Source organism: Chiloscyllium punctatum, chromosome 9, assembly GCF_047496795.1.
Source record: "Chiloscyllium punctatum isolate Juve2018m chromosome 9, sChiPun1.3, whole genome shotgun sequence".
Taxonomy (NCBI): Eukaryota; Metazoa; Chordata; class Chondrichthyes; order Orectolobiformes; family Hemiscylliidae; genus Chiloscyllium; species Chiloscyllium punctatum.
In genome coordinates this window covers 109180730-109203133 of record NC_092747.1, presented here as the reverse complement: position 1 = coordinate 109203133, position 22404 = coordinate 109180730, and the positions used below count along the sequence as shown (strand labels likewise).

The 22404-nt window shown below is 42.1% G+C and overlaps 1 protein-coding gene across 1 annotated transcript in view; it reads right to left on the bottom strand.

Annotated features, from left to right (window-relative positions):
* Nucleotides 1-22404, bottom strand: part of farp1 (FERM, RhoGEF (ARHGEF) and pleckstrin domain protein 1 (chondrocyte-derived)) — a 310303-nt gene that overhangs the window by 50696 nt on the left and 237203 nt on the right. Inside the window, exons 14-17 of the mRNA XM_072578014.1 lie at nt 15650-15837; nt 9965-10054; nt 7254-7387; nt 3374-3455 (exon numbers count right to left, since the gene is read on the bottom strand). Of these exons, the coding sequence (XP_072434115.1) occupies nt 3374-3455; nt 7254-7387; nt 9965-10054; nt 15650-15837 (494 nt within the window). The remainder of the gene's footprint in view (nt 1-3373; nt 3456-7253; nt 7388-9964; nt 10055-15649; nt 15838-22404) is intronic.

Here is a 22404-nt window from a genome sequence, read left to right as displayed (position 1 = left end):
ACCTAACACATCAACCTGTGTGGTCATACAGGGCTTCACTTTGACCTCTCGCCTGAATGATCGTATATCCAACAGGAGAACACTCTCTCAGTGCTCTACTGGGAATGTCAGCATAGATTGCTTGATCATGTTTCTGCAGTGAGGTGTGAACACCCAACCCTTCTGACACAGAGCTAAAACTGCGACACAGCAAACACTATCATCAATGTATAATCAAACCCAGTTCAGTAACATTTTAAACAGTCACTTGGTAGTATAGAAATTGAGAATGCAGAAATATGTTGCTGAAGCTTTTTGTCTTCCGTTCAACTAAAGAAATTGAGGGTTTGGTTAAGAAAAAGAAGGAAGCATATGTCAGGATAGATCGAGTGAATCCTTAGAAGTGTATAAAAGAAGTAGGAGTATACTTAAGAGGGAAATCAGGAGGGCAAAAAGGGGACATGAAATAGCTTTGGCAAATAGAATTAAGGAGAATCCAAAGAGTTTTTACAAATACATTAAGGACAAAAGGGTAACTAGGGAGAGAATAGGGCCCCTCAAAAATCAGCAAGGTGGCCTTTGTGTGGAGCCGCAGAAAATGGGGGAGATACTAAATGAGTACTTTGTATCAGTATTTACTGTGGAAAAGGATATGGAAGATATATATAGACTGTAGGGAAATAAATGGTGACATCTTGCAAAATGTCCAAATTACAGAGGAGGAAGTGCTGGATGTCTTGAAACGGTTAAAGGTGGATAAATCCCCAGGACCTGATCAGGTGTACCCGAGAAGTCTGTGGGAAGCTAGAGAAGTGATTGCTGGGCCTCTTACTGAGATATTTGTATCATTGATAGTCACAGGTGATATTCCAGAAGGCTGGAGGTTGGCTAAAGTGGTGCCACTGTTTAAGAAGGGTGGTAAGGACAAGCCAGGGATCTATAGACCAGTGAGCCTGACGTCAGTGGTGGGCAAGTTGTTGAAGAGAATCCTGAGGGACAGGATGTACATGTATTTGGAAAGGCAAGGACTGATTAGGGATAATCAACATTACTTTCTGTGTGGGAAATCATGTCTCACAAACTTGATTGAGTTTTTTTGAGGAAGTAACAAAGAGGATTGATGAAGGCAGAGTGGTAGATGTCATCTATATGGACTTCAGTAAGGCGTTCGACAAGGTTCCCCATGAGAGACTAATTAGCAAGGTTTGATCTCACGGAGTACAAGGAGAACTCACCATTTGGATACAGAACTGGCTCAAAGGTAGAAGACAGGAGGTAATGTTGGAGGGTTGTTTTTCAGACTGGAAACCTGTGACCAGTGGAGAACCACAAGGATCGGTGCTAGGTCCTCTACCTTTTGTCATTTACATAAATGACTTGGATGCGAGCATAAGAGGTACAGTTAGTAAGTTTGCAGATGACACCAAAATTGGAGGTGTAGTGGACAGTGAAGACGGTTACCTCAGATTACAACAGGATGTTGACCAGATGGGCCAATGAGCTGAGAAGTTTAATTTAGATAAATGCAAGTTGTTGCATTTTGGGAAAGCAAATCTTAGCAGGACTTATACATTTAATGGTAAGGTCCTAGGGAGTGTTGCTGAACAAAGAGACCTTGGAGTGCAGGTTCATAGCTCCTTGAAAGTGGAGTCACAGGTAGATAGGATAGAGAAGGCGGCGTTTGGTATGCTTTCCTTTATTGGTCAGAGTATTGAGTACAGGAGTTGGAAGATCATGTTGCGACTGTATAGGACGTTGGTTAGGCCACTATTGGAATATTATGTGCAATTCTGGTCGCCTTCCTATCGGAAAGATGTTGTGAAACTTGAAAGGGTTCAGAAAAGGTATACAAGGATGTTGCCAGGGTTGAAGGATTTGCGCTATAGGGAGAGGCTGAACAGGGTGGGGCTGTTTCCTCTGGAGCGTCAGAGGCTGTGGGGGGACCTTATAGAGGTTTACAAAATTATGAGGGGCATGGATAGGGTAAATAGGCAAAGTCTTTTCCCTGGGGTTGGGGAGTCCAGAACTAGAGGATATAGGTTTAGGGTGAGAGGGGAAAGATATAAAAGAGACCTACGGGGCAACTTTTTCACACAGAGGGTGGTACGTGTATGGAATGAGCTGCCAGAGGATGTGTTGGAGGCTGGTACAATTTAAGAGGCATTTGGATGGGTATATGAATAGGAAGGGTTTGGAGGGATATGGGCCGGGTGCTGGCAGGTGGGACTAGACTGGGTTGGGACATCTGGTCGGCATGGACGAGTTGGACCGAAGGGTCTGTTTCCGTGCTGTATATCTCTATGACACTATAACAGGCCAACTGCAACAGCGAATTAGAAATGATCACAACAATTCTTCAGATGAAAAAGGTGATAATTTTAAAGCCTACTCTGATTGCTCTCACCATAGCAACGCATTGGCCAGTGAGGTATTAACATTCGAGAGTGTGGTGCTGGAAAAACACAGCAGGTCAGGCAGCATCCGAGCCCCTTCCCATTCCGCTAAGGACATGCAGTCCCTGGGACTCCTCCATTGCCACTCCCCAACGACCCAATGCCTGGAGGAAGAACGCCTCACCTTCCACTGGGGACCCTCCAACCCATGGCATCAATGTGGATTTCACCAGTTTCCTCATATCCCGTCCCCCAATACCCCAAATCCAACCTTCCAGCTCAGCACCACCCTCATGACCTGTCCCACCTATCCATCTTCCTTCCCACCTTTCCACTCCACCCTCCCCTCTGACTGATCACCATTACCCTCCACCTTCATCCACCTATCACACTCTCAGCTTACTTCCCCCCTGGCCCACCTCCTCCCATTTATTTCTCCAAGCCCTAGGCTCCCAGCCTCATTCCTGACGAAGGGCCTTTGCCCGAAACATCAATTCTCCTGCTCTTCGGATGCTGCCTGACCTGCTGTGCTTTTCCAGCACCACTCTCTTGACTATACACAAATAATAGTAATTGGGAGGTTAAGCGGACATTTTTGATTTATACAACTGCTACTGTATTCTGTCTAGAGAATCAGAGGAAAATAACACCTTTTTAATTGAACACTGCCTGATTGCCTTCAGAACAAGAAGATGGCGACTTTCCACTTCCTTGGGGGCGCCTGCCTGTAACCTGCTGTCCATGTGGGCAGTGCAGCCACACTTGAACATTCTCCGCTTCTTTGCAAAGATCGGGGTCCTGCTTCTGAATATATGTCACTCTTAATATGCATTAATTATCAGCTTTTAAATTGATTATTGTAGATATTACAATAGTAGATAACAGTCAGGATTGTTCATCAAGTGATGCCCAGCCAGGGAATCACACTTCGAGTGTTGACATCTTAACATTATAAATAGTTTGTACACACAATTTTTAATGTTGCGAGCATAAACACTCACCTTCATACTCCGCAAATTTTTTAGCATCACATCTCCAATTCTTTGGTAATCACCTTTGATATGAGCATTTGACCTTCCTTCCCTGCAATTGCAAAGAGAAACAAAAAAGGTCATGAAATATATATAAAATAACAATGTTTTCTATAACTTTGAAGATCCACGTTATTCACAAGTTCAAAAAATTCCCAATTCTTTTTATGAAATACTAGTTTTACCTTCTACAGTGCTCAAAATATTGTTCATGAAATTGTGATATTAAAACTGTAAATAAAATTCTAGCATTCTGTACAAAACAATAGATTGGTTTTCTCAACATTAACCAGCCAATAATCAGTCTTCTGGTTTAATATTTTCAGTTTTTGCTCTGTCTATTTTTTAAATTTCTCACTCTTTTATGCATTAAAAGTCCCATTTGTTCTCCCTTCATTCCTGTGAACATCTCTCAACCTAACGTTCTAGGACTGTTCATCTGTTTAACTCCCCAAACTTTAATATCTCCTTCAATCTGTATCCTTCACCTTCTCAAAGTTGCAGACAGCTGAGCTACCCCGACTCTTTTCAATCTTAATACATCAGACTTTCAGCATGTTTGCAGCTCCATGGCTGAAAAATGCCTAATTGAAAGATTGTGTTCTCTTCATCATGAATGCGCCGGACAATGGACACTAGTCGAACAATAAAGTGGCTTATTTATTTGAAGATAAGACTATATACAAATAATGGTGAAAGTGAGGACTGCAGATGCTGGAGATGAGAGTCAAGAGTGTGGTGCTGGAAAAGCACAGCAGGTCAGGCAGCTTCCGAGGAGCAGGAGAATCGATGTTTCAAGCAAACGATCCTGATGAAGGCCTTTTGCCTGAAACGTTGAATTTATTGCCCCTCGGATGCTGCCTGACCTGCAGTGCTTTTCCAGCACCACACTTTCTCGACTAAATACAAATAATGGGAATTGGGAGGTTAAGTGGAAATTTCTGATTTGTAGTCTAGATTAGAATGGTGCTGGAAAAGCACAGAAGGTCAGGCAGCATCCGAGGAGCAGAAAAATCGATGTTTCAGGCAAAAGCCCTTCATTAGGAATAAAGGCAGGGTGCCTGCAGAGTGGAGAGATAAATGAGAGGAGGGTGGGGGTGGGGAGAAAGTAGCATAGAGTACAATAGGTGAATGATTTCTGATTTGTACACTGCTGCTGTATACTGACTAGAGAATTAGAGGAATATAACACCTTTTTAATTGAGCACCGCCTGATTGCCTTCAGAACAAGAAGGTAGTTGCTTTCCACTTCCTCGGGGTGCCTCTGTCTGATCACTGCTGATGACATCACTCTGCCTGCCCCAACTTACTATCCATGTGGGCAATGGAGCCACACTCAGTCCCAAGCAGTGGGACTTGATCTCACTATCTTTGTGGGGGCCGGTCCCCCTGTCTGTGCAGGAGCTGATCCCCCTGTCTGTGCGGGAGCTGACCCCCCTGTCTGTGTGGGAGCTGACCCCCCTGTCTGTGTGGGAGTTGATCCCCTGTCTGTGTGGGAGCTGATCCCCCTGTCTGTATGGGAGCTGATCCCCCTGTTTGTGTGGCAGCTGATCCCCCTGTATGTGTGGCAGCTGATCCCCCCGTCTGTGTGGGAGCTGACCCCCCTGTCTGTGTGGGAGCTGACCCCCCTGTCTGTGTGGGAGCTGATCCCCCTGTCTGTGTGGGAGCTGATCCCCTGTCTGTGTGGGAGCTGATCCCCCTGTCTGTGTGGGAGTTGATCCCCTGTCTGTGTGGGAGCTGATCCCCCTGTCTGTGTGGCAGCTGATCCCCCCTGTCTGTGTGGGAGCTGATCCCCCTGTCTGTGTGGGAGCTGATCCCCCTGTCTGTGTGGGAGCTGATCCCCCTGTCTGTGTGGGAGCTGACCCCCCTGTCTGTGTGGGAGCTGACCCCCCTGTCTGTGTGGGAGCTGATCCCCCTGTCTGTGTGGGAGCTGATGCCCTGTCTGTGTGGGAGCTGATCCCCCTGTCTGTGTGGGAGTTGATCCCCTGTCTGTGTGGGAGCTGATCCCCCTGTCTGTGCGGGAGCTGATCCCCCTGTCTGTGCGGGAGCTGACCCCCCTGTCTGTGTGGGAGTTGATCCCCTGTCTGTGTGGGAGTTGATCCCCTGTCTGTGTGGGAGCTGACCCCCCTGTCTGTGTGGGAGTTGATCCCCTGTCTGTGTGGGAGCTGATCCCCCTGTCTGTGTGGGAGCTGATCCCCTGTCTGTGTGGGAGTTGATCCCCTGTCTGTGTGGGAGTTGATCCCCTGTCTGTGTGGGAGCTGATCCCCCTGTCTGTGTGGGAGCTGACCCCCCTGTCTGTGTGGGAGCTGATCCCCCTGTCTGTGTGGGAGCTGACCCCCCTGTCTGTGTGGGAGCTGATCCCCTGTCTGTGTGGGAGCTGATCCCCCTGTCTGTGTGGGAGTCACTGTCACTCCAGGCGGTGGAACTTGCTTGAAGTGAAATCATTAACAGCCAATAACAAACAACAGCTACATGAAATTTGCGTCGACTAGAACTTCTTTTCCTTTCATTTCTCTCATGGGTTAAAACAAAACCTTTCAGAAAATATCCTCGTCATGTATGCTTTGGCTTTAAAGATGAATTCAATTGGATGGGGGCAGGAGCACTGTTTTGTCAAAAAACATATTTCAAAACATAATTCCTCCTGCTGCTCATCTGTTGACATCAAACAGGAGCCTTACATATACATCCCATTTTGCCCAATCTGAGTACGGAAGGTAGCCATTCAGCCCACCGGGTCCGTGCTACGCTTTGAAAGAGTTGTCCAATGAGCCCACTCCAACGTCTGTATCCCACAATTATATTTTAATTTAGTTCCTCTTTGAAAGTTATTACTGAATCTACTTACACGGCCCTTTCAGGCAGTGTATTCCAGATCACAACAAATCATTTGTGATTTTTGTTCCCACATTCACAATAAAATCAGGCACCTCCCACTGTTCGTGCATCATTCACTGGGTATTGCAACCTCAAGGTACTGACAGCTGGTGTGAAAATGTTGAAATAACCAGGCAAATAGGTTCAGGTTTTTTTATTACTATCTTTTGATGTTCAAAACGAAATTGGGCTCTGACACTTCCGCATTTACTTTGCAGCTGTGGGATAGACTATAACTGGGTGGATCCATACCTTCATTAAAAGAGCCCCTACAAACGAGATATAAGAACGCTGGACATTCTCACACACAACTGGGAAATAGTGAAACAAAGTCAGAAATTGCTGGAAAAACTCAGAGGTCTGGCAGCATCTGTGGAGAGAAAGCAAAATTAATGTTTTAGTCCCAGTGACCCTTCTTTGAAGAAGAAGGATCACTGGACCTAAAATGTTAACTTTGCTTTCTCCAACAGATGCTGCAAGACTTGCTGAGTTCTTCCAGCAATCTTGTTTCTGATTGCCAACATCCGCAGTTCTTTGGTTTATCTGGGGTAATAGCGCTGACAGTGATAATATCTGCCGATGACTGTTTGGAAAGTCAATGGATGACTCAAGGAGAAATGAAGAGTTCAACTGGATGAGAGAAGGCCCAGGTAAAACAGAGGCCAGTGAATCCCTCACCCTTCAGTAAATGTAACAGGTTCCGTCTCGTCAGAATCAGATCCTGGGCAACCCTAGGTTATTCTCAACACTGAATTGTAAACCTTTGGCATATGAAATGGAACGGTCTCACTGCAATAGTCTCACACTTGGTTTCCCAGAATCTGGACTCTTTGGTAGCAAGTAACAGCAACAAATATCCTGCTAGCGGCTCATATTGGCATTTTTGATGGAACAATTTCATCTCTAAGGATATAATCATCGGAGATGAAAAGGGCAATCCAGGATATGTTTTACCAAATGCAAAAGGCCTTACCAAAGCGCGAGTCTCTGCTCAATCTCCTTCAGAAAGCCAGTGTGGAATTTGTACAGTGGATTAAAATTCGAGAACAGCAAAGTCTTCAATGGTTCTGGCATGACATCATCTTTGGCTACAGCACTTTGAAAACACTGCAGGAGAGAAAATGATAACACACCGTGGAAATAATTGATTCTGGGGTTACTGGTCCACAACAACAGTAAAGGGTACATGCAATCGATATGCACACAGTCATTCATTAAAATCAAGAAGATTCTTCACAACTGATGTGAAGTAGTCTCTGCCAACAGAGAGATCTTTAAAAACTGAACTTAAGTTCCACTAGCAGCCATGGTGGAACTTGAACCCAATGCCGCAGGGCATTCGCCTGCATATCTAGATGTCTAATCCGAGGAACATTACCATTTTACCACCATCCTCACACAGATTGGATTGTGCACGTGAACTTTGGCTGAACTGAAATGGTGAAGTAGACATTGTGGATTGTCCAGGTTGAGTAAGCTCAAAGAGCCTTCTTCATTCAGATCTAACTTGTGACTTGTGTGAGTTTGTACAAAATTGCTTGAATCCCACGAATAACCATTGCCAGGGATTAATCTGAGTTCTTATTCATGGCTGTTATGTTTAAATTTCCAAAGTTATTAGGTAAATTAAACAGATAATGGAATCATTGTGAATTTGATGGTAAAATGAGACATGCAAGCAATTATATTGTAGAGTCTTGTCACTCTCAGACAGATTAATGGCTACAGGATGGAATTTACTTGCTTTTTTTAAAGAACATTTGTAATAAAATTCATAATGCAATCTTTTCCTTTTATTCAATTTCCTGTTTTGAAGCAATTTTGAAACCAAATCAATTTGTTCCAACGACTAACTTTAGTGGCAGAAATGTTGCATTCGGTTTAAACATTTATCCAAGAAACAACAGATATCAGAGAAAATGATTTTGAAAATTGATCTCTCTCAAGGTTTCTCCTTACCCAATATTTGCAATGCAACAGCCTGCATTTATATAGCACCTTACAAAGGTGTTGTGAAACAAGATTTGTGATCAAATCATGTGAAGGGGTCAAAAGGAGACAGAAGACAAAAGAAAAATCAAACAGATTGCTTTTAAGGAGATCCTAAAGGAGAAAAGAAGTAGAGAGAGATTTTAAGATGTAATTACAAGGCTTTGGCAGCAGAAGGCCAATGGTGAAGTGATTAAAATCGAGAATGTACATTCGGTCAGAATTAAAGGAGTTGGTTAAACAGTGAAGGGGTGGGGAGGATAAAATTATTTGTACAAAACCTACTATAATAATATTAAACTTCATGGAGCTATGCTGCTTTTAACCAAGATTCTTTACTTTTTCTTGTGTCTGCAGATGAACTGAACCAAATATCAATAACCAGCAACTTAATTCAACCAACTTTACCAAGTTAACCTTCTTTGAATATTACATCTATGGCACCAAGAATTAACAACACCTCTGGTTGAATAAAACAAGTGACTTCATTGTGGAAATCTCAGTTTGGAATGATGCAAATGGTGTTACTCACATCCTGTTTCTCCAAATCTTGTCCACTATCAATAAGACACAAGTCCAGACTGTGATGGAATACTGCCCATTTTTCTAGATGCCTGCAGTTCCAATGACACTCAAAAAGCTTGACACCATCTAGGACAAAGTAGTCCATTTGACTGGCACCTCATCCACCAACATAAACATTCACTCGCTCCAGCACCAATGCTCAGTAGCAGCGGTGTGTACCCTCTACAACAGGCAGTGCAGTAACTCACTAAGGCTCCTTTCACAGCACTAGCCAAGCCCACAATCTCTACCCCTTAGAAGGACAAGACAGCAAATGAATGAACAACGTCAGCTGCAAGTTTTCCTCCAAGTCACACATCATCCTGTCATGGAACTACACCACCATTCCTTCACGATTTAAGAAATGAGCTTCTCAAGGGCATTTAGGGATGGGCAATAAAGGCTGGTCAAGTCAGCAATGCCAAAATCCAGTCAGGAATTTAAAAAATACACACACCCACATACACGTACACAGACACACACCTACATACACATACACACAGGTGTACACCTACATACATGTACACAGACATACAGATACACCTATATATATGTACACAGACAGATACACACCTACATATGTGTACATAGACACACAGATACACACCTACATGTGTACACAGACACACAGACTTATATATACACAAATATACACTTATGTACCCAGATAAACATACATACATCAGCATACATACACACAGACACAGAGATGTACACCTACGTATGTGTACACAGACACATAGATATACACCTATATACATGTACACAGGTACACAGATATACACTTACTGTATGTATGTACACAGAAGTACACACACTGACACAGGGAGGCAGACACAGACATTTGCAGATAAACACAAAGGCAGACAGAGCAGAAACAGTCATGCCAGAGACAGAAAAACTGACTAAGATTCAGACAGCCCAGCAACATAACAAATCAGCCTGTGAAACTCCCCTCTCAACATTGAGGGCGATTATGATTTTTAAATAGCGCACAAAGGGAACTTTCCACCCTTAATAATATAAGAAAGTCTCTTCCCCAGCCTTTATCACAGATACAGTAATATTTTACATTCCTGTAAAACACAGTTACTGCGTTAGTTCCTTCGTTAGTTTAGAGTTGCTCCTTACTGATGTGATGACTTCAAGATCCTTAAGGTAGGTTCGTTCTGTAGTGGACACTTCTTTGGCGATGAAATAAGCTTTGTCTGCTGGGAACCTCTGCAAAAGTTCAGAACACCACATATCCAACAGATCAGTAACTGTTATTTGACTTCTTCCAACAGTTTACTTATACAGTATTGCCCAGAATAAATAGCAGGAAACATTGACAGAATAAGCACATAGAATAGCAGTTCATGGGAAGGATGTAAATCAAAATGAAAAATGAGGAACATAAAGACCATAGCTTTCATGACCCCTAAACACCCCAAATGCAGCCAATTATTTTTGAAATGGAGTCACTGTTTAGTAAGAAGTTAAAAGGCAATTTGCATTCAGAGTTCCCACAGCACAGTGGCACAGTGGTTATCACTGCTGCCTCACAGCACCAGAGACCTGGGTTCAATTCCCACCTCGGGCAACTGTCTGTGTGGAGTTTGCACATTCTCCCTGTGTCTGTCTGGGTGCTCCAGTTTTCTCCCACAGTCTAAAGATGTGAAGGTTAGGTGAATTGGCCATGCTAAACTGCCCGTAGTGTTAGGTGAAGGGATAAATATAGGAGAATGGGTCTGGGTGGGTTGCTCTTCGGAGGGTCGATGTGGACTTGTTGGGCCGAAGGGCTTGTTTCCATACTGTAAGTAATCCAATCTAAATAAAAATGAGTTAATGGCCAGGTTATTTGTTTCTTGTGATGTTGATTGTGGGATAACTATAAATCCAGAGGTTTGATAGAGATGTGACATAGAAAATAGCATAGATAGGCTAAATGATGCATTCATATTCTACATGAGACTCCTCCCTTAACCAATTTGATCATCATAACTCCCTATGCTTTATCCTTCATGTGTTTGTCCAGTCTCACATCAAATACATGGACACAATTCACTTTAACCATTCCTTGTGCTAGTAAGCACCATATTTTCGCCACTCTGGGCAAAATATTTCCTTCTGAGTTTCCTCTTAGATTTCTTGGTGACTACCTTATTGGATGGCTTGGACCTTTGCACTTCCCCCTCAAGAGGAAATATTTGCTCTGTGTACATTCTACTAAAATAGAACGATAAATATTACAAATGCAAGTGAATGGGACTGTAGATCTGTCAGCAGGGACTAGAGAATTACCAGTGGGGCCTCACAGTCAAAGAGAAATGTCGTAGGAAGCTCACTCTAACATAGACAAATAAATGTGACACTTTAATTTGCATCTTAAGAAGGTCAGGGAAGGGAAAGGTCAGAATATAATGATATAGAATATGATAGAAGGTGGCAGAGATCTGGAGGCAGACAGGAAATCAAACCTGATGAGTCTTACCTCAAGTCATTAACAAGCAACAGAAATTCTAATGTAGGAAGAAATTACTGAGCACTTTGAAAGAATAGGAGTTAATTAAAATAAACCAGTCCAGCTTTCATGCTTGACAAAGTTTCAAGAATTCTTTGAAGAAATAAAGAGTGGTAGTACCGAAAATATGCAGTGGGAGTGATTTTAATGGATTTTCATTTGATAAGGTACCACTGAGATTTATAGCAATAATAATAATCTCAGCCATGACTGAACTGTAGTACTCTTAAAAGTTGACTGAATTAGAGGATCATAGGTTAAGCTCAGATTCTTGTACTCAAAAGTCCAGGTTGATCGTGCCAGTGCAGTAATAAGGAAAAACTGGCCTGCTGGTAGTGTCAGATGAGACATTGAGCAAAGGCTCCATCTTCTTTCTGAGGTAGACATAAAAGCTCCCAGTCACAATCACAAAGAAGTACAGGCAAGTGTTAGCCAATACCTATCCCATAACCAAGATTTCAAAACCAGAGTTTCAGATCATTAGCATTATGACCTCTGTGTGAGCTTGCAGTGCTTAGACTGACTGCTGCATATGGTTTTTATAGAACATAGAACATAGAAAAATACAGCGCAGTACAGGCCCTTTGGCCCTCGATGTTGCGCCGATCCAAGCCCACCTAACCTACACTAGCCCACTATCCTCCATATGCCTATCCAATGCCCGTTTAAATGCCCATAAAAAGGGAGAGTCCACCACTGCTACTGGCAGGGCATTCCATGAACTCATGACTCGCTGAGTAAAGAACCTACCCCTAACATCTGTCCTATACCTACCACCCCTTAATTTAAAGCTATGCCCCCTCGTAATAGCTGACTCCATACGTGGAAAAAGGTTCTCATGGTCAACCCTATCTAACCCCCTAATCATCTTGTACACCTCTATCAAGTCATCCCTAAACCTTCTTTTCTCCAATGAAAACAACCCCAAGTGCCTCAGCCTTTCCTCATACGATCTTCCTACCATACCAGGCAACATCTTGGTAAACCTCTTCTGAACCCGTTCCAGTGCCTCCACATCCTTCCTATAGCATGGCGACCAAAACTGCACACAATACTCCAGATGCGGCCGCACCAGAGTCTTATACAACTGCAATATAACCTCAGGACTCCGGAACTCAATTCCTCTACCAATAAAAGCCAGTACGCCATATGCCTTCTTCACCGCACTATTTACCTGGGTGGCAACTTTCAGAGATCTGTGTACATGGACACCAAGATCCCTCTGCTCATCCACACTACCAAGTATCCGTTTTGTGGGAAAAAGGATATTCCAAACATTTCTCTTACTTTGACTGGGCCAAAGCACTTAACAAGTTTATTAGTATTCTTATGAGTAGTCTTGAGGCTTAGTTTTGTTTGAACAAATGGAGTTTATGGCATCATAGCAGCTAGCTATAAGCTCTTTGGGGGCACTTGTGAAACAGTGGTAGTGTCCCTACCTTTTTCATTCAGAAGATCTGGGTTCATGTCTCACCTGCATCACAACATGTCTGAACAGCTCGATTAAAGGTACCTGTATGACCCGGTGACATTGTTATTAAAACTGTTGGGAGACAGAGATAACACATCTGTCCCTTTCAAGATCCAGAGCTATCCTTCCAATTCTCCACCCAAGATTGCATGATGTCATCAGATCGGGTAACATAGTATCCAACATTAATTCTTTCAGAACCATTACCTTATGCAACACAGCGTTTTCCTAAACTCCAACTGTGACTACAATTCAGTTGCAAACTCTTCACGATGTTCAAAGGTTGTGAAAACTTCAATAAAAGATCTTTTCACTTTCTTCAACAACCAAAGGTACCTAGATTGACCTTCTCCCAATAATTCAGAATATTATTTCCAATCCCATGTGTACTCATTGAAATTTATTTATACATTTCTGACAGCAGTCAGGTATCCCAATGCATTACTGTGTGTTGTAAAGACCAAAGTTAGGGAAAGGCAGCAAATTAGTGAGAAGATGGGCGGCAAAGTGGTTAGCACTGCTGCCTTACAGCGCCAGAGACCCGGGTTCAATCCCCGACTCAGGCGACTGACTGTGTGGAGTTTGCACATTCTCCCTGTGTCTTCCTCCGGGTGCTCCGGTTTCCTCCCACAGTCCAAAGATGTGCAGGCCAGGTGAATTGACCATGCTAAATTGCCCGTAGTGTTAGGTAAAGGGGTAAATGTAGGGGAATGGGTGGGTTGCGCTTCGGGGGATCGGTGTGGGCTTGTTGGGCCGAAGGGCCTGTTTCCACACTGTAAGTAATCTAATCTAAAAATGACTTTTCATCGCCAGCTATCAGCCAATCAGATAGAAGTGGCTCCCCTTTCTCACTCAGGAAGAGAAGTAAAACACATATGTACTTTAAGAGAATTAGCAAACGAACTGATGGCGAGATGATGTAAATGACTCTTACAAGTGAGCTTTTGTGATCTAGAATGTGCAGCCTAAAAGAACAGTAAAATCTGATTTGGTAATTGCTCTTAGCTGTGGACTGGATGAATGCTTTTAAAGCAACGATTTGCAGGGCTATGTGAAAAAACAGCAGGGGGACTGGGACTAAGTGAACAGCTATTTCACAGAGACAGCACAGACACAGACACAAGTGGTCTCCTTCTGTGCTGCATGACTCTATGACATTAGGACTGTGCAGTTTGAGAGCACTTGGTTCTCAGTTAGAATAGAGACATCTTAATGTAGACAGCTGAATCATACTGTTGATAAACAATGGCTAAAGGCAGAAGCTGTTTAAACCCGTACGCATGAGGTTCTGTTTAATGCCATACTCTATATTCCTGAATGAATGTCCTTGCACTCCATGTTCTCCCAAACATTTGCAAACCACCATTAGGAAGATCCCCTCCAAGCCACTCATAACCCTGACTTGGAAATATATCGTGTTACTTCAGTGTCACTGGGTCAAATCCTTGAATTCCCTCCCTCAGGGCAATGTGGGGCTACCCACAGCATGGACTGCAGTGAGTTAAGAAGACAGCTCAACATCAACTTCTCAAGGACAACTAGGGACAGGCAATAAATATTGGCCCAGTCAGCAATGCCCACATATCTTGAATGAATAAAGTAAAACATAGAGATTTCCTTTCCCAAATAACATTACTGAAATAGGCACATGTTAATGGAAGTTTCTCGTCGTAATTACTGGTGTTAGTGTCAATTGTAGAATTTAATTATTAAATAAAATTCCACAATGTGCCATGGTGAGGGTACACCAAAGCAATAGCCTCCAATTACTAGTTCGGTGATATCGCCACCACACCACTGTCATACAAACATATGAGATTCTGAGGGGACTTAACAGGTTGGATGTTGAGAAAGTGTTCCCACGAATGGGAGAACCTTGAACCAGAGAATATAGTCACAGAACAAGGGACCACCCTTTTATAACTGAGATGCAAAGGAATTTAATCTCTGAGTGTAGTAACTGCCTGGAATTCCCTACTACAGAGTGTTGTGGAGGAGAGATGACAAAGTATTTAAAGAGGAGGTAGAGAGAACTTTGAAATATCAGGGAGATGACAGCTATATTGAGCTGGCATAAAGGAGGAATCAAGGCCTGGGGCAGTCAGCAATGGTATTGTTGAATGTTGGATCAGGCTTGAGGGACCAAATGGCCTAATCCTACTCCTATTCCTCATGTTCTTACCTGCTGTATGATGATGTCTTAATTCTACACGGTTCTACTGAAATCACATTTGGACTACTGTGTGCAGTTTTTGTCTCCACATTTAAGGGAAGTATATACTTACAGTGGAGATAGCACAGTGACGATTCATGAAATCAGTCCCTGGAATGATGGGAGGCAGAGTAAAGTGGGCTTTTATTCTCTGGAGTTTAGAAGCATAAGAGATGATCACATCGAAGCACATAAGATACTGAGGAAACTTGATAAGTCAGAGGCTGAAAGATTGTGTCTACCGGTTGGTGAATCTAAAACACATGAGCCTCAATCTCAGATAAGTAATTGATCAGTTAAGATTGAGATGAGAAGAAATTACTTCACTCAAGTGGTTCCGAATCTTTGGAATTCTCTACCCCAAAAGTTCATGGATACGCTTTAGTTAAAAATATTTAAGGATGTGACAGATATTTAGTTACTTGGACATTTAAGGAATATGGAGTATACAAGTGGAGGTGAAGCCCTAAATCAACAATGAATGTACTGAGCTATATGATCTAGTCTTGCTCCTAGTTCTTGTAAAATCTGACTTCTTGCAATAGACTGCTATCGTTGTCTTGACCATGATGTTTTTGGTCTGTGAGACTGCAGGATGAAGGTAGGAGGACAGTGCAATTAACGTCAAACCTTTCTCCTCATTTCTTCTTCATCATCAGTCTTGACACATGTTGCATCTGTCAAGAGTGGAGTCATCAACGGTGAGTGCTGTTTGCCGTCTGGGCTCAGGCGAGGAGACAGTGAGAGATTCTGAACACCAGGAGCACTTTGTGAATTCAGCGAGAGTTCTGACACATGTGGACTGCACACTAGGGAACCTGGAACAAGCAGGGAATTTCAGGTTTATACTTTCAATATACAGTATATGTAGAACTTCACAATTGACTGGAATATACATGTACATATATATGTATAAAATATCAACGAACACGTGGGTATATTAAAAAACCCGAAATTAAGAAAAACTGATTTTTATAGACTAAAGAGACTTCACTTTAGAACTCTCTTCGTGACCACCAGACATCTTAACACACTTTACTACGAATGAAGTATGTCTTGAAATATAGTCACTGTTTTAACGTGGGAAACACTGTCACTAATTTGCATTCAGTAGAGTCCCATACTGTGATAATGAGAAAATTTTCAGATCGTCAGACACTCGAGGGATAAATATTGGCCAGGTCACCAAGTAGATTGTGAGATAGTTTCATGAGATCCTTTACATTAACCCAAAGTAGCAGATCGAGCCTTGGTTTTGTGTCTCATCTGAAAGATACTGTAGCTGACAGCACTCCTCCAGTAGAGTCCCTAGTGCTCAAGCTTAAACCTCAGACTTTGTGACTCAGAGGCTAGCGTGCTGCCTACTGATCCACATCTACCTCACTAACCCCACACTCTAATCTCACGTACAAAGAGCAACCAAAACTAATATTAAGTTTTAAAAATTCTAGACATCAATCCTTTTTGTTGCTACTAAGTTAAAGAAGAAGGGGTGGAATGGAAAAGTATATTCATGTTTTTGAGTGAGTGATTGGAATGTGCAATTATTCCGATGAACATGGAACTGACAGCGGATTGCAAATGCTGTCAGAAGGAGATTAAATACTCATTTGGTATGGTTCAGGGGGTTGAGAGTGTGCAAGGGAGTGGTTTAGGTTTCTTCAGGAAAAGACCAGTGCAGATGTGATAAGCTGAAAGACCATTTGCTGTGTTGTGATAACCTAAGCCTTCAATCCCTTCTTGCAGGTTTTACAGATTCTTGGCTATCTTGAGGGAATTTGGGGCTTCAAGGCATGTTCAGTCATGTTTCACTTCTGAGGATATCTAAGCCATACCTTGCCCTCTCTATAATATTTCCTTGTATTGCAAACAAACAAATGCCATGAAGAAGCAAAACTGTGGTGTGTATGCATGAATGCTGCAACCAAGTCATTCCTTAATTTTTAACATGGAAATTGTCACTAAATGATTCTTCAGCAATAAATAGTGAGGATGAGCAGTAATATTTTAAGATTAGCAGATAGATGCACACCGGATTCCTGAAGACACCATCTGTGTTGTGGCAGGATAAAGATTCCCATGGCAACATAACAGGTGACCCAAGGACTGGAGAGAGCAATTTTGACAGAGAATGTTGTGTTGACCTTTAGCATCACAGCCATCAATTCCAGTTCTGGTTATTCTGTGCTTTACAATCCCCATTGAACAATTCAACAGTTCAAGTGTGTGTGTGTTACACGTGTTTGTGAGTATAATGATGCATTTTACTCCTACAAATAATCAATGAATGATTGTCCACGCAATGTTTGAAAACAAAAAGCATCCCGCTTACAATGCAGATTTAAAACATACCCAGCAGCTGCATATAATAGCATTTGCATTGAGCAGCATTAAGATTAATGCAAGGCTTCTATCCCAGATAATTCCTACAAGGATGATGGATGGGGAAAATAATCGTTGTACCATCTCTTTTGCTTTTTAAAAGGGGTCACCAAAAATAGCACATTATCTGGGTACAAGACGTTCTGAATTATGATCATGATGTATTATGAAAAAGTAGGTAGTGTCCAGAAGCCTCAGGTTCAAGTCCCATTTGAGGACTTTATGACCAAGGTAGGTCTGTTCATAACACTTTTAAATAGGTGCAGTATCAACGTGTGAATCCGTCCAACAAATGCCAATAGAAGTAGTAAAGGTAAGAGAGGCTCCTGGTCCATGTGTCGAAAGGAATGTGATGGAGACAGGTTGCAGCTCTCTCTTTAGTATTACCATGTCGTGGAGGTGCCAGTGTTGGACTGGAGCAGACGAGGTCAGAAGTCACATGACACCAGGTTATAGTCCAACAGGTATATGTGAAATCACAAGCTTTCAGAGCACTGCTCCTTCATCAAGTGAAGACCTGACAAAGAGACAGTGCTCCAAAGGCATGTAATTTCAAATACATCGGTTGGATTTAACCTGTGTGTGACTTTAGCATTAACATGCACAGCTCAGGACTATAACACACATGTACAAATGCATGTTGCCACAGCAACTCAGACTCCTCAGAAGGCAAAGTGGCCTCAGTTGGGTGGACAGTCATTGCGAATCCAGTAGGTACCAACAGCATGGGTTCAGTTCCTCAATGACCAATGACGTGGGTCCAATTCCTGAACCATGGTTCATCAATATCCCTGAACATTGAACCAATGTGTTTGTAACACCTACAAATTTAAATTCCATGGGAAACAATAACATTTTTCAGTTAGATTCAAGACTGTATTCTGTCGTGTGCAACACTGGCTTAGTTCAGATTACCTGGGCAGAAAGTACAATCTTGGTGGAACAATTAAAGTGCCAGTGCTACTCATAAAGAAAGACTTGCAATTATATAGAGTATATCATAGTGACCAAATAGCTAAAAGCATTTTGTTATCAATGAAGCACTTTAGTGGTCATGGTTGCAATATAGCATATGTGACAACCAAATTAGCACACAGCAAACTCCCACAAACAGTAATTTGATAGTGACCAAATGATCTGTTTTAGTGATGCTCTTTGTGGTTTAAATATTGGCAGGCCCAGGACACTGTGGTGAAATGACCTACATTATTTCAAAAGTAATGTAATGGGGCCTTTTAGGTTCAGCTAAGAGGTCAAATGGGACCTCCAATGGTTTACCCAATAGGCAAGATGTAGGGAGGCCATGCCAAGTAACTATTTTGATGCAAAATCTACCTACCAAAATGATCCTCTCTTAAATTGATGGATCACTATCCAGAAGTAAACCATGTACAATATGGTTCTAGCAAAGTGGACTTCACCGAGATCAAATGTATTGATTTTAATATATGCATGTCCACATTGTCATCAAAAAAATGGAAATCCTAATGCGAAACAGCAAAAATAACTCATTATGTCAGTGAGACATTCTACTAACAGGGTGTTGCCATCAGTCCAAAAAAGATGCTCTGCCTACCACACAATTGAGCCAAGTCATGAATAAAGTTGTGCTGGTGTGATGCTTGATATGCATCCCAATGACTGTCTGATCAAAGCAAAGATATGATTGTTCATAATAGAAAGAGTACAAACTGTACTCAACCTGAGAGTACTTGCAAATCCTGAACAAAATATCTGCTATTCGATGTGTTTTCATGGTTAGGCAGCAGTCGATGAGCAATGTTGAGTATAAATAGCTACAATAAAAACCAATTCAGGTAATCAGTTAAGCCCGTAACATTGTTCTTTTGTTAGAAGTAACATTGATTTCTAGGAATCTGACCGCTCCAAACAAAATGAACATGTGCAAGCCTTGAGCCTTTGTTGAATTACCTGGGAGCTCAGGGGCCCTATAGTTTCCTGCTGCTTATTCAATGGCAAACACTTGGCCAATCAGAGTCAACCTGCCAATCTTTTCTCCCCTAGTGTATATTGCTGTGATTATTTGAAACTTGACATTCTTGCATTTGTCTCGATGAGTACAGGATGAAAAGCTTCAACATGCCTCTCTTTTCCAGCAATATTCAAATAAGGAAATGGTGTTTTAATGAAAAAGGTAAGTACAGAAGGTATCTTCTTCATAGAGGACGAGGGAAGAAGAATTTGGGAGTGGTGTTGGGTGAGAGGAAAATGTCTGGTAACACAGGATTATGAAACAGACAGTCAAATGAGAGAATCATGCATAATAAAGCTGAGCATCTGAGTGAAATCTCGTGATAACACTGAGACATAATCGTAGTAAAATAAGTCCGGTGCATATTCACAGGGCTCATTAGATGAGATTTGGAGTAACATCTCTACATTTCTAGCTTGAACAGTATTTCGAACTCCTAATGTCTGCTTTCTTAAGAAAAACATAAATGCCATTATTATTATCTGGAAGTAATAAGTAATATTAATAATAAGTGTTTATAGATCCCTCCACAGGCAGTTGGAGGTACGTAAATGCAGAAAGTAAGCTGAATAAAATTGGTCAGTCAGAAGCTTATGAAAAGCAACACATCATAAAGTATAAGATTTACATTTATATGGCATTTTTCACAATTACGAGACAATGAAGTACTTCTGAAGTGCAGTCACTGTTGCAATGTAGGAAATGTGTTAGCCAATTTGTGCAGCTCGCACAGACAACAATATGATAAAAGCTATCTGGTAATGTTAATGGAGGGATAAATATTCACTATGACACTGGGGAGAATTTCCCTTTAGTTCTTCAAAATGGTGCCATGGTTGCTTTTATATTCACCTGAAGTAATGGATAATGTCTCAATTTAATGTCCTTTCAGAAGAAAAACACCTCCACCATTGCAGCTATCCCTCAGTACTGCACTGCAGTCTCAGCTTTCATTTTGGGCTCAAGTCTCTGGAGTGAAAGATGAATCCTCAACTTTCTGTCTCAGAGCAGAGGCTTCTATCTATGAGCTGTGACTGACAATTGTGGTTCAAACAAGGGCAGATTCTAAGAATTAGAAAGGGGACTAAATACTTTCTAGGATATTTGTCCACATGTCCCACAGTATCCTCACTAGGAAATATATTGCCGTTCCTTCACTGTTGCTGGGTCAAAATCCTGGAACTGCCTTCCTAACAGCACTGTAGGGGTACATAGAGTCAAACAGTACAGAAATAGATTCTTCGGTTTAACCAGTCCATGCTGACTCCAATTCCAACCTAAACTAGTCCCACCTGCCTGCGCTTAGCCCATATCCCTCTAAAAATTTCTTATTCATGTACCTATCCAAATGTCTTTTCAATGTTGTAATTGTACCCGCATTCACCACTTCCTCAGGAAGTTTATTTCACACAAGAACCACTCTCTGTGTAATATAAGTTGCCTCTCATGTCTTTTATAAAATCTTTCTCCTCTCATCTTAAATTGTGCCCCCACCATTGGGAAAAGACACCTGCTATTCCACCTTATCTATATCCCTCATGATTGTATAAACCTCTTTTAGGTCACCCCTCAACTTCCTACGGTCTAGTGAAAACAGTCTCAGCCAGTCCGGCCATCTCCATATAACTCAAACCCTTCATTCCTGGCAACTTCCTGGTAAATCTCTTCTGAACCTTCTCTACCTTAATAAAATCCTTCCTATAACAGGGCAATCAGAACCGGACACAGTTCATACTGCAGTTCAAGTTGGTGGTTCTAAGGATGATCAGGGATGAACAATAAATGCCGACCGAACAGAGATGCCCTCATTCTGTGAATGAATAGAGAAAAAAAAAATCAACTGACCATAAATCAGCTGAAGCAAAAGATCAGTTGTAGCAAAGGTAGTTGAAAAGCAAAGTCATAAGGGGACTTGACAAGGATAGACACTGAGAGAATGTTTCTCATCATAGAGGGGTTTAAATGTTAAGAGAATGTTGAGGGGATTTGATTTAAGAACTGTGAAGTTATGCTGCAGCTCTATAAAGCTCTGGTTAGACCACACTTGAAATATTGTGTTCAATTCTGTTCGGTTCATTATAGAAAGGATGTGGAAGCTTTGGAGAGGGTGCAGGGGAGATTTACCAGAATGCTGCCTGGACTGGAGGGCATGTCTTATGATGAAAGGTTGAAGAAGTGAGGGCTTCTCTCATTGAAGCAAAGAAGGATGAGAGGTGACTTGATAGATGTGTACATGATGATGAGGCATTGATAAGAATGGATAGTCAGAGATATTTTCCTCAGGGCAGAAATGGCTACCACAAGGGGACATAATTTTAAGGTGATTGGAAGAAGATGTCAGAGGTTGGTTCTTTACACAGAGTATGGTGGGTGCGTGGAATGTACTGCCAGCAATGGTAGTAGAGTCAGATTCATTAAGGACATTCAAGCAACTCTTGGATAGGCACATGGATGATAGTAAAATGGAGGGTATGTAGGTTAGTTTGATCTTAAAGTAAGATAAAAGATCGGCACAACATCAAGGACCGAAGGGCCTGCACTGTTCTATGTTCTAAATCTAGGAGGAACAGTTTCAAATTTAAGAGTCTTTCACTTAAGACTGAATTGACATGGAAATCTTTGAGTGTTTCCGATCTGTGGAATTCTCTTCTCTAGAGAGCAGAGGATGCTGGGTATTTGGAAATATTCAAGGTTGAGTTAGACAGATGTTTAATTGACAAGGGAGGCAAAAGTTATGGCGGCAGGTAGGAAAGTGGAGAGAAGGCCACAATCAGTTCAGCAGTGATCTAGTTGAATGGTAGGAGTATGTTGAAGGGGGCCAAAAGCCAAATTCAACTCCTCATGCTTGTGGTTTTGTGTCCAGGCCAACAACAGAGGATGCAGAAGCAGATCTTGGAAACAGGCCTGGAAAGGCATGCTTGGGAGAAAGGACCAGTTAGTTTAAGGCCTGCGAGCAAGGTTAGCCAAAAGGTCAGTGAGAATGGAATTGGCAAAGTACAATGTGGTTTCT